Here is a 13,445-nt window from a genome sequence, read left to right as displayed (position 1 = left end):
ACGTTTACCGTTGACTGCGTGTTCCTTCTATAGCTGTAGCGTTGAAAAAGCAGGACGAACTGATTGCAATTGATACATTCTGGACAGGGAGAGAGACAGCATTCGCGTCTCGGGTCTAGAGCGGAGGCAGACTCAGCAATGGGGCAGCGCCGATGTGGCAGTAATTCGTTCCGCCATCGGACAACAATAAGTCCGCCTTGCGCGGCAACAGCCCATTATGTGGCCCTTTTCCCAAGCATTTCACCCCAGAAGAGCCGAGCACCAGGCCGGAGGAAAGCTTGTACCCATTTAAAAACCGGTGGGTAAGCGGCGGCACCAGGGATCGAGCCCGGTACCTCCCGAATGCGAGGCGGATGCTCTACCACATGGCCACGGCTATGGCCCACGGGGGGGCTGAAACAAACATCGTTGCAAACAAGCGCGCGGCTCCTTCAAACGGGCGACAGCGCGGAGTGCTTGAACCGTCGTTCCAGTTCGGTTTTTTTGTAGACGTTATGTGCAGCTACTTTCAAATTACCTTAAGAACGTTGCTTACGTGATCCAGAAAGGATTAGGTATTGCCTAGATGTCTGGCGTGTTTCATGCCTTTGCATTTTGGTGCATTCTTCGGTAAGTCAATGGATAATTGTGGGTACAAAGCAACGCTCAATATTGTCCCTGCCGTCAGTGTTCTGTAGTTTGAATTGCGTCAAAGTTCTTTACATGGTCACCTGCGCTGAGCGTGCAGTAATGTGTGAGAAGTGAGCAATTTACATGCACGAAATCAGCTTGAAATCCGACAAAGTACAAGAACAGCAAACACAGTTTATAAAAGAAGTTCTTTAGTTTATTGAAGTCCAAAATATTTTAAACCAAGGGCGGAAAACCTAGCATGCCAAAAGTACGAAGTCACCTCCAGTTTGGATAAACCTTGCAAAAAAGGGATTCTTGTTTTAATGAAATCTCTATACTGGTATAGGAAAGGGTACCTTTAATTGCTTTCCAAGGTCCCTGCATAGTTCCCATTCACTAGTAAAAGCGTTATAAACCACTGAACCGCACAGTAGAAGCATTGTAGCGAGGCAGGCAGGAGGAGGGTTCTTGATGCTAGATAATTTCAACCAAAGTGTGCAATCCCCGGTCCCTAGAAAGGCCAAGGAAAGGTGACACATAAAAACGGCAATAAATTATTCGGCACAATGCATCGCAACATCTGGTCGAGCTCTTAGGTATATATGCTATGTGATAAAGCTAAGTCGGCGACTGCATTTACATTCTGATGTATGCGGTCACCTCGCAAAGAATGCAAGTCAACATGACATTTTAGAGTCTTAGCAATTTTGGTCTATACCGGATTATAATCTCATCAGTCCTGTAGCCTTGAATTGCAGTCTTGAAGGAAAATGCGTACTGCAAAACCCATGCAATAGTTAAAGTAAGACACATAAAATGATAGCAAAAAACAAAATCTGCCTTAAATGATGCATTCTCGATTACCAATTTCTCCAAACAAGGGTACATTACAACAAAGATAGTTGTCTATGCTGTGCAAGAATGCAGGTAAACAGCTGTGAGCGTAGATAGCGGTCGGCAACGAAGTGCACATCAACGAATAAATAGTTGCCACTGCTTCTAGCAAGAATAGGCTTCTAGCGATATTTAGTTATGAATGAGGTAGGCTAGAGCACTACATTTTTAGGATGATTCTGTAGCCAGGGCAGTGCCATACTTTGAAGTTAGACTATTGGTAGCAGCTTATTTCAAAGGCACCTTCATGTACACAGCTAAAATTAATGAAAGACCCAATAATGTTAGTATACCTATAGTCGTGCAAGAAAAAACATATATTGGGGACATCATTCCAGCGCTATTTTTTGTCTTAGGCTTTTTTCCAAGTATTTTACTTTAGGCAAGGAGAGCCATGCGGGAAGCCGATCCGAACGTAAGTCGGGTGCAAACGTCTTTAATGTGCTTCGCCAAAAAAGGTAGCCAACACTCAAGGAAGTTGAGACTTTACCATGCGCATGTTTTCCCAGAAGGATGCAATGCTCATTAGCGTAGATCACATTCAGAATGTTGACGCCGGGCAAGTACAGCTGTCCTGTATCAGGGGGGGGGGGGGGAAGGGTGAAAGGAAATACACTCTATTGTATTAGGTGCAAGCAAATCCGCAGAAAACTACATGCGTGTACAAGGAGTGAAATCCTTTTTGTTTCGCTGTCCAAAACTCAATTTCAGGCTTGAAATCTTTAAGTGTATTGAGCGTATAATAAATTCATTGGTAGTATTAAAGGTATGCTAGCTGCCCCAACATACACAAGCTGCTACTTAAACAACAAAGTTTATCCTTGTAAACACTACAGCAAGGAGATTGAAAGCATACAGGCTATACTGACTCTCAACTAGCTCGGCACTTTTCAGTCATTTGTGGTAGTCTCAGGCAGTATAATCCAGTTTTCGCATTGTCGCACAATTAGAACTCACGGTTTTCGCAGATAAGGTTGAGAATAATCTGAAAGTAGACCCAGAAATGTGGAGTGATTTTTCGATCTTTGGGAGATGAATCTCTTGCGTTTAGTGTGTATTTGCGTTGCCAAATTAGAAACCAGGGCAGACACTATTTGCACACCATTGGAAGGTATTTATAGCAGCCCAGTGAAACATTGGCTTCCGAAGGAAAAAGGTAAAATTTGTGACGTCGAAAATGAGCACTAGCCGTGGTGACCGATTCACGGTAGGTTTTAAAATTAATAGTGCCTAATATAAAGATGATCCAATAAAGTCGCCTGTAGTGAGGAAAAGGTCATTTTCAAGCATTTTGGAGACACAGAACAACGGAGAAACAAGGACAACACCAAGAAACCCAACACCGTTCTGTTGCTCTGTTACGTGTTCACCTCATTGCGCCGCTGTTCTCTGTTTCATGCAGCAACTCGCCCCACAAGCTGTTATTTAGACACAAAGATTTTGCAACTGGCTCATTTGTACTCTAAGTAAATCTAGAAATTGTTGTCCACAAATAGAGTAAAGAAGTATGACTTATTGTTTTAAAATAAGACATGAAAAAAGAGGGGCACCTTTCACGCACAGTGCTTGGCTTCAGCTTTGTAACTGAGAGCGGGGAGAAATGGCAACAATGCAAAGCATTACTTTGTATTTCGCTGCGCAAGAGGTCTGTTGCAAAAGTTCGTTTATTATTCCATTTCTATGAGCCCGTCCTAATTATCCAAGTGTACATTTACAAACAGTTAAAGATAATTTGAAAGATTTTGATTTACAACGAGCTTTCTGACTAGCCCAATACGTTGTTGCGGCATGAGAGACAGAAATTATTTCACATTAGGAGTAATTTATAAAAGCAGACTGCAGCCTTTAATGTCGATGCGGATATTTAGGACCGTAACTGCTCATAACAGCGGATCACGGGGTTGAGAATGCTGCGCGCACTGAAAAGTGTCTGTTACGAAACTTCAAGATTATTGGAACAGAAGATTCGTTTATCATTTATTTTAACTGTGCTTTAAAAATAACAATAAAGGTAAATACTCTTGAAGTAATTTTTTTTCCTGAATTAAAACAGTTCGCTGCTCTCTGAGCAACAGGAATTGTAAGCTTCTGGTATTTGTACTTTATTGCATTACCCGATACTTGTGGATCCTTGGTGTAAAATATTTAAATTATATTTCTCAAGCATTTGGTTTTATTTTTTTGCGAGACGAAAACATAATTCCAATTTTTCATTCGTTACTTCCATGTTAATTGCTCCAAAGGAAAAGCGGAAGGACCTTCTAAAGGCAACCCGGGAACACCATATTTCTTCCAACAATCCAATGAGAGTTCAATTCAGTCGTGTCCGACTCTTCGTGGCCCTATGGCCCATGTCACGCCACGCTTTCCGTCTCTAACTATCTTCCTAACATCACATAACTTCATCTGCTGTGCCTCGAAGATGCCATCTAACCATCGCGTTCGCTGCCTACCCCTTCTCCGGCGACCTCAACCTTTCCCAACATCAAATCTTTCTCCAGCGACTCCTCTCTTCTCATCAGATGACCAAAGTAGCTGAGCTTTAACTTTAGAATTTAAACCTCCAATGAACCGTCAGGGTTTATGGTCGACAATATCGACTGATTTCATCTTTTGGCAGTCCAAGGAACTTTCAAGAGTCTTCGCCAGCACCACAATTCGAACTTGTCAATTCTTCGGCGGTAAGCCTTTTTTAAAGTCCAACTCTCGCATCCATACATCACAACTGGAAAGACCATACCACGAGTTATACGGATCTTGGTTGGCAGACTAATGTCTCTGCCCTTTACTGGGCAGCCAAGGCTAAACATTTCTCTCTTTCCCAGAAGGAGGCGTCTCCTAATTTCATGGCTGCAGTCTCCTTCCGAGGTAATCTTGGGGCCCAAGAAGTGAAAATCTGTCACAGCTTCCACTTCTTGTCCCTTGATGCTCCAGGACTTGATAGGGCAAGACGCCATGATCATTGTATTTTTAATGTTCAGTTTAAGCCCAAACTTCTCACTCTCTTCGTGTACACGCATCAGAAGTCTCTTGAGTTCCACTTCACTTTCTGCCATTAAAGTGGTATCATCCGCATATCTAAGGTTGTTGATACGTTTTCCAGCAATCTTGGCTCCAGCTGAAGACTCGTCCAGACCGGCCTTCCTCATGATGCACTCAGCATATAGGTTAAATAGGCAGGGCGACAGTAGGCAGCCATGCCTCACTCCTTTCACAATAGGAAATCAATCAGTAAAACCATGCCCAGTTCTAACTGTGGCCTCTTGCCCTTCATACAGGTTCCTGGGGAGACAGATGAGGTGAATTGGAACTCCCATTTCTTGGAAAGCTTGTCACAATCTGCTGTGATCTACGCAGTCAAACGCTTTCGCATAATCAATAAGGCAGAAGTAGATGGGTTTTTAGAACTCTCTTTCTTTTTCCATGATCCAGCGAAGGTTGGCAATTTGGCCTCTAGTTCCTCTGGACTTGCGAAACCCAGCTTGCACGTCCGGAAGCTTCCGAACCATTTACTGCTGCAGCCTACATTGGACGATTTTCAACATCACCTTGCTAGCATACGAAATAAGCGAGATCGTGTGGTAGTTGGAACAATCTTTTTTACTGCCTTTCTTTGGAATGGGGATGTAAATTGACCTCCTCCAATCCTGTGGCCACTGCAGGATTGTCCAAATCTTCTGACAACGTATGCAGAATATTAACAGCGTCATGGTTGAGGTTTTGAAGCAGCTCAGCTGGAATGCTATCAATTCCGCTAGCTTTGTTCTTAGCAAGGCTAGCTAAGGCCCATTCAACTTCACTCTTCAGGATGCCCGGTTCGAGATCAGTAATCACAACCGTCTTATGTTGGGTTTGCACATTCGGGTCCTTCTTGTATAGTTCTTCTGTGTATTCCTGCCACCTCTTCTTTATCTCTGAGGCTTCAGTGAGGTCCTTGCCTCGTTTGTCCTTTATCACGCCCAGCTTAGCACAGAAGCTTCCTTTGATATCTTTGATTGTCTTATACAGAGCTCCAGTGTTCCTTAATTGGCGGCTGTCCTCAAATGCTTGGCACTGTATGTTCAGGAAGGCATTCTTATCTCTCCTTGCTATTTTCTGAAAATCCGCATTGAGAACCTTGTATCTTTCTCTTTCCCTCATAACTTTTGCCATCCTCCTTTCCTCAGCTATTTGCAAAGCCTCTTCAGATAACCAGTTTGCTTTCTTGCATTTCTTTTGCTTTGGAACTACCTTAGTAGCAACTTCTTGTATTATATCCCGAACATCAGTCCACATCTCTTCGGGCTCTTTGTCTTCTAGATCTGATTCTTGAAATCTATTCCTCACTTCCACAGCATATTCTAATGGAATTTTATCCAGATCATACCTGAAAGGCATTCTATTTTTCTGTATTTTCCTCAATCGAAGCTTAATTTTGCCAACAAGAAGCTGATGATCGGCGCCACAATCGGCCCCAGGCCTTGTTTTTACTGCTTGTATAGCGCTTCTCCATCTCTGCCGGCAAAGAATATGATCGATCTGATTCCTGTACAGACCGTCCGGTGAAGTCCATGTGTACAGGCGCCTCTTGTGCTGTTAAAAATGAGTATTCGCTATGGTCAGGTTGTTTTCTTGACAAAACTCTACTTGCCTCTTCCCAGCTTCATTTGGCTCACCAAGACCGAACTTGCCTGTAATTCCGGATATTTCTTCCAGTCTCCTCTGAGAAAAACGCATTCCGGTCTCCTCTGAGAAAAACGACGTCTGATGATGGGGTGCGGTCTAAAAGGCATTGAGGTCCGCATAAAATCTCTCAACGTCAGCTTCTTCAGCAGCAGTGGTCGGTGCATAGACTTGGATAACTGTTTTGTTGAAAGGCTGACATTGGATCCTAAGTGAAATCATTCGGTCGTTTATGGGGTTGTACCCTAGCACTGCTTCGCCCATTCTTCTGTTTACTATGAGAGTGACCCCATTCCTTCTCTTGTATTCGTGCCCACAATAAAAGACAATGGTCGCCGGAGTTAAATTATCCCATTCCGGCCTACTTGAGCTCGCTGATACCCAAGATATCAATGTTCAATCTGTTCATTTATCGTTGGCGACATCCAGTTTACCTTGCGTCATAGATTCCATGTTGCTATGTATGGTAGTTCTAGTACATTTGCTAGTATAATAAATTGTACCCGTACTAGTAAACTTTTTCGTTCAATGGAGGAAAAATGTTACTTTCTGCATACACACCTTTGGCGCCCGAATAGCTTTGTCCTGCAAATTCATTCTGTTCCTTTGTCTTGCTTCTTATTGGTTTCTTCCTGTCATTACCATTCAGCATCGCAGGAAATACAGCGTTTTCTGCGCAAAAGATTTGTCATGCGTAATAAAATGTGAAATAAAGCATAGCATCAGAGCAAGCGAAGTGCTCTTAAGCGCTATCTTCAGTGCGCGAAAATAAATCTTCTTAATAAATATGTTGACTGGTACACGCTAATTGGGAAAAGGGAAGAAGGAAAACAATTTTGGCGCAAAAATGACGATGTACATCAAATGCGCTGAGACAGAAAAAGATCACAAACAGTTTGCCGTGAGATTATGCTCCTGAGTTGAGGGCACGCCGCTTAATGAGGCGCGCCTGCAACTTCTTTTGGATATCCTCATTGGCGTATATCTACTTTGTACCATTGTATTTAATTCGCAATCGTAATTCTTCAGATTATCAAAACCTCTGGAGCTTGGAGGTAGAAATAATTCTGCCTGACGGGCCTTGGGACGATAGGAAGACAAGACCAGTACAAGTAGACGTTATGAGGAGCAATACTCAGGCAGTGTTATAAGAAACAGGCATCAGTACAAAGCACCATGCCAATGCTTATATGGAAGCATGTTAAGGACGCATCACCTGCTTCCGATATATAATTCATCCAGCAAGTTGGGATTAATGAAATAGCATTTATTACAAACAGTTGAAAGCGGGTAGGCTAATAGCGATCTGAAATGAGTGAGCAACTTCATAATTTGCGAGATCAGATGTTGATCAATTGGAGACTGAAGAAGCATAAGAGGTCATTGGTATACCGTAATTAGTCCTAATAAGATGACCAACGTAAAAAAAAACTATATATATATATATATATATATATATATATATATATTCGAAGAAGTATGAATCATGCTTAAATATAATGTATTGAAACAATTCGGTTCATTTGATCTGTTTTTACAAATTACGGCAGGTTTAAGTCAAATTAAGCCTTCCTAACAAAGTATTTTTGATTTGACAAAATAAGGTAATGTGTGAGCTTGGGCTCTTAAGCAATATATGGCGCGAATCGCCTTTCCTCTTCTGTGAACATTAAGGTAAGGGTTTGTTTTGACTCGTTACACAGGACAGCAAACAATACTGCCGTCGAGATTGTATTAGTGAAGAGTATAGCTGTGTTTCATACCAAGATTGCTATATTTGTTAATCATGCCTTGGGCCCTAGAAAATTAAATGTTCGCTACTTCTGCTTTCTAGCATAAATGCTCATAGAAAATAACACCCAGGAATCTTTTGCGACTATTTTAATTACTAGAAAGTGCCTAAAATGTTTGCAGCTGAATCTATGCTGAATTTGATTACTTCCCAGTGGATATGAAACTACCATTTTTTTAAATACATTTAGCAGTATTTGAGTTGCGTTTACCCAATCACATATTTCGACAAGCAAAGTAATACAATTTCTTTTACGGCGTTCACTATTTTCGGCAGATATAGATACATTAGCATCGTCCACTTTATGCATAGCCTCTTGTGTAAGGCGAACTTTAACATAATCACGAATATGTAGCACAAAGGAGCAGGACCAGTATAGAACCTTGCCATACTCTGCCTTTAGTCATTCCTGAAGAGTGTAATGTACCATTAACTTTTCTAGAGTGAAGGCATTTGTGCAGGTATGTCCTAAGTTGCAGGTACATGCCTCTAATTCAGTATATTTTCACTGTTTTCAGCAGGATTTCATGCTTAATATAATTGAAATCCTTTCTGATCTGGAGAAATGGCTACGCCTAATTTTCGCTCTTCTTAGCCCACGGAGATCGCATCTCTCATCGAGAAATATGCGTCGTCGTTAGAGATTTTGTGTTTTCTTAGAACCGTACTGGATGTTATCGCCATATTATGTTTCTAATTATATTTCACCGTCTGTTGAAAATAACCTCTCCATCTACCTTAGAGAAAATCGGAATAAGTGATATTGGGCAGTAATTATTGCAGTTGTTTATTGTTACGACTATGTGCATATAGGTATCTCGTGCTTTTTCCTTGTTTTTTGGGAAAACAGCAGATACTAGAATGCGGTTACATACCAGTATATCCGCTAATGGGCTACCTATAGCTCTTGAAGCAACCATAATTGCCCTAAAACTTATGTTGTCGTAGCCAAGTGAGTGTCTAGATTTGAACTACGTCTATACCTTCAGGACATTTTAAGCAGAACAAGGTTCTGGATATTGACGATCTCAAAGGTATGTTGCGCACAGCGCTGAAATTTAGCATTGCTGCTATCTTAGGAAAAGCGCCATAATGGTGCAATTTTTAATGACATTTCGAATTTCGAAGTTTGTCCTCTGCAAACCTACCCCACATTCAATATCAACTAGTTATTGACGAGAGCGCCCCCCATATATATTTAATAACGTCATCACTACATAAGCTACTCAGACATGCCTCCACGGTCTATGAGTGCCTTATTTCATAAAGACTGGAAGTTCTGACTCCTATTTCACCCACCAATCTCATCAGTATAAGCCAGAGTTCGCTGCCCTTGCCGTGTCTTATTTCTTTAGACATCCACAGTGCACATGTCAGCAAGCAGCAGACCATGTCACCTTTGATCTACAACTTGCAAAAATGCCTGTGGTTTTTGAAGCGAAATCTTCACTACTCCGTTTAAAGCAAAGGTCGCCGTATGGAGATGGAGCCTCAACTTCGCATAAGCCGTAATCACGGCAAGTGTTCCGCTGCTACGCTTACTACAGGGAGGAGGAGGGGGACAGCTGACAGATGCGCACGCCGGCGCGGAGAGGAGAATGGTAGTTTCCGCACTTTCCATTCGCGCACCGCCACGGAGAGCTGACCGATTCGAGCAAGAACGCGTGTGCCGCATCGGATGAGCAGGCCATGAAAGTGGATTCTGCCCAGAAGGCCGGTGAACATTGATGCGTTCAATGGTCTTGTGTTCGATGCGATGCTCCGACAACCGCAGTCAGCGGTTTTGCTCGCCATTGCGTTCAACAGCGTCGAACACTAATTTTATCACCCATAATACCTGAAATGGTAATCGTGAAGCAGTTTTCCTTTAACGCCATTATGTAAATATGTCATTCCTCCACCGAGGTATATAAAACATCTACTGTGGTCTGCCTTTTAAATGCAGGCTAACTATTATGTGTCACTTAGCATAGGGTAAATTTGCGCATCGGAAATAAGCCAGGGTTTCTGACTTCAAACATTGGAATTAAAATTTCAGATAGGTTTTATTAGGCATATCTCCGTAGGAGAACGGAAAGTTGGACGAGTTGCTTGACATGCATACTGAAAAGTTCGAGCGAAATTATGGAAGCCTTTCGTATACACGATCACAGCTAAGTGCGCAAGTCAGACTTTCGTCTGCCTTTCTGACAGGGAATTTTTTTTCTTGCACAAATCACCAAGATACCATTTGTAACACGCGATTTAGTTCAATATTATTTTGTTTTTGTTGCTTCGTCCTATTCATTTGGACTTGTGTCTTGAATAAACTTCAGTTGTGAGTTAGCGCTTATCCTTGTTTTCCTCATTTGTCATTCTACGCAAACATTTCAATATGAATATCTGCGTCCTGACCTTCTAAAAAAGATGAAACGAATAATAATTCGCTATTACTGCACAGTAGAATTCGGCGTCTAAGGTCTGTCTATAAGATAGCTTTCAGCGCCATCGAAGAATTTTTAATACGAAAGCAATACTAAGCCAGGTCTAACCACTCGTCTTTGCGTGCCATGTCTGTGTCAATATTTAAGACGAAGAAGAAAAGGAGAATTATATTCGGTCACCCACAGCTAATGCTGTTGCTTCATATTCGGTTCAGCAGCGTAGAACCATTCTAAAGTTTTGGTCTAGAATACTCTCCGAGGTCTGACGGCAGTATTGAGAAACGAAAGGTAATGATTGGTGGAAAGGAAGCACTGCCCTGACCTGACCTCCGCAGGCAAATAAAAATTCCGGTTCTTGGCACAACCACTTCAATAATTCTCCATGATCGTCAATGTAAATAATGTATGCCACTATTTGTGGACACAATTAAGAGCTGATAACTGCATTAGCAATACAAAATACCTCGCAGATATAATACAGAACAAACTTGATTATGCCACTCACAGTTATTATGATGATAGATATTTTCCCGCACTAAACTGTTGTAATTGCGCTTTAATATTGTTGACAGTGCGTTCAAGGTGCGCCTCAATGCACGAATGTGAAGACGCTTCGAGAGATGTTATCTGTGATGATGCTTCATTTGCAAGACTCTCAACCTCCTGCTTAAAAAGGCCCACTTTTGAAAGACGGAGAGATCGCACCAGCCCGTGTGTCTTGAAGTACGCTGCTGCAGCGTGCTGAAATATTTCGTCTCAATGAAGGAAATTATTAAATTTCCTTAGCTACCACTGCGATTGGAGTAGACGTTTAGTACGTTGTCCTACCTGGACAGGTATCATAGAGTGGTCGCAAAAAATATCGACCTCACCCAGTATCAATGCAATGTAGGTAATATTCAAGCCGAAACGTATATCTTGTCAAGTCTGGCATTTGAGACGATTGTAAGGGCATAAAATGTATATTATCGCATTTTTAGTCGGACAATATTGTCACCCGTTAGTATTTAAAGGTTATTAACGATGCACTACTGATGGTGCGCACACTATCAGGCACACTTAGAGTGAGTGAGAGAGGATAGCTGTCCCGGTGGCGTATTGGCAAACCATATCCCGTAGGAGCGCTGGAGTAGACGATGCTTTGAGCGAGTTAAATGACGTGTCGTGGTAAGGTCTCTCTGAACGCAACCTAAGGTAACATACACTCATTGAAAACGGCCATTGTTGCTGAAAGATGTCTCTGAACGCAACCTAAAGGTAACATACACTACCTGAAGGCAGAAAATGATTACGGTGAAGGTAATTCCTTAATGTAACTATTGTTATACCGATTGTTGCTGGAAGGTATCTCTGAACGCAACCTAAAGATATCATACACTTACTCAAGGCAGGAAATGGTTACTGTGAAGGTAGTTACCTTGGGTAACCGTTGCCATACCATTACCTCGTGGCTCTGTTCATGGCTGGTGTTGGTTATATTAGCCCTTACGGAAATTTCATATCTGCTCCAGATATGGAACATATGCTGCCAGATACAAATATATAAGGCAGCAAATAGGACCTTATCTGGGCAAATCAAATCGAAAATCAGGCCAGATAAGGACATATATGTGCAAAATGCTGCCCTTATATATCTCAGATTTGTACATATCATGCACCATATAATCCATATCTGAACGGGTAACGGTACTTTATGTGGCTTGATCAGGGGCATATATGTTATCCTCGCAACCTTATGTGGCCTGATAAAGGGCATATATGGCGTCTTCATGACCTTATATAGACAGACCAGGGCCATATGCCTGCCCAAGTAGCACGCCTTCAATGGACCGCCATCAGCCCAATATTGGGGCCAATAGTGGTGTTTCATTGGGGCGCTACCCATGCCAAGATTGAATCCAATCTAGTAGATTGGCTTTTCAGCAATGGCCACCAATGGCAGACTAGGTTATTTGTTGCTATCCAGCTAGGCTCATCGGTTGCCCAACATCGCCCGCCCAAGCTTGTCCACTGGCTTTGCATAATTGGCATCCAGGCAATCCCAGTTTTGTTAATGCTGTTTTTGTGACTATTTTTTGATTTGATGGGTGTTACAGCACAGAGGCAGCTAAGGCCATCATGCACCAAACACAAGGTTGTTTGTTTTTTGCAGGTATTTTACATGCAGCTAATAATATATATACAGCATCCTGAAGTATACATGCATTCACACAGAAAAGCCAGAATTGTTCGGTTCATGGATATTTATTAGGTGCGCATGTGGTACATACTAAAACAATCTATAAGCAGAATTCTTTCAGACCTCCAGGACTTCACCTCTGGTTAGGTCCATTGACAAGGTGTCGCCAGATCCCAGGTTATAGGAAGATGCAGCATTACAGGCAGCTTCATGTGTCTGCCAAGCCAGCATCTCTAGCATGAGCCTTTTGCTTTTGGTTATCAGGACAACAGCTTTCAGCAGCCCTTCCCGATGTATGCTCCAGCAGCTTGGATGTCACTATCTTCTATTCGTACACACATCTGCCAGCGAAAGCAAAATTAAGACACAATACTGTGCAGAATTGTTTTGTTTCTGTACAGCTTGGGCAAACTTTTCATGAGCACTAAAATTTGCCACTGCTACAAAGTTAGTTTGTCCAAGTCAGTGTCATATTTTCTGTTTGGTGCAATACAGTTAAAGCAAAAGCTTTTCTTACCCTTACATAAGCAGCTGATAAGCACATTCTGATAATATTATTTATCAAGTGCCAATGACTGACAAGATGATTATTTCCAGTTAATACGCCGCACTGTATAAAAAATTGATATCTTACCAATTGTCCAGCACAGCTTGCATGCAGCGTCAACCGAAGCAGCCCAAGAGGGAACTGGCACGCATAGGTCCGTCCTAGTAATCCCGAGTCTTTCCTTCCGCAGGGAAGTGTAGCAGTATGCGAGGCAAATAAAGCAACAAAGGCTCCCAAAAACCTATTCCGTTATGAACATATATCTTAAAATAAAGGGTCAGTGGTACTCACACTTAGCTACAGACAGTTCCGTGAGACGAGACGAGGCATGTCGTG

The 13,445-nt window shown here is 42.1% G+C and overlaps 1 protein-coding gene across 1 annotated transcript in view; it reads right to left on the bottom strand.

The window, feature by feature from the left end:
• Positions 1-844: 844 nt before the first annotated feature.
• Positions 845-13,445, bottom strand: part of LOC146170776 (uncharacterized) — a 90,608-nt gene continuing 78,007 nt past the window's right edge. The window contains exons 5-7 of the mRNA XM_084586785.1: positions 6,730-6,840; positions 1,997-2,080; positions 845-1,123 (exon numbers count right to left, since the gene is read on the bottom strand). Coding sequence (XP_084442911.1) covers positions 945-1,123; positions 1,997-2,080; positions 6,730-6,840 — 374 coding nt within the window. The 3' untranslated portion in view covers positions 845-944. The remainder of the gene's footprint in view (positions 1,124-1,996; positions 2,081-6,729; positions 6,841-13,445) is intronic.

Source organism: Amblyomma maculatum, unplaced genomic scaffold (genome assembly GCF_055883805.1).
Source record: "Amblyomma maculatum isolate TAMU_Amacu unplaced genomic scaffold, ASM5588380v1 scaffold_48, whole genome shotgun sequence".
In the NCBI taxonomy this organism is placed as follows: Eukaryota; Metazoa; Arthropoda; class Arachnida; order Ixodida; family Ixodidae; genus Amblyomma; species Amblyomma maculatum.
Note: the sequence above shows the minus strand (reverse complement) of the source record. Positions and strands in the feature narration are given on the sequence as shown.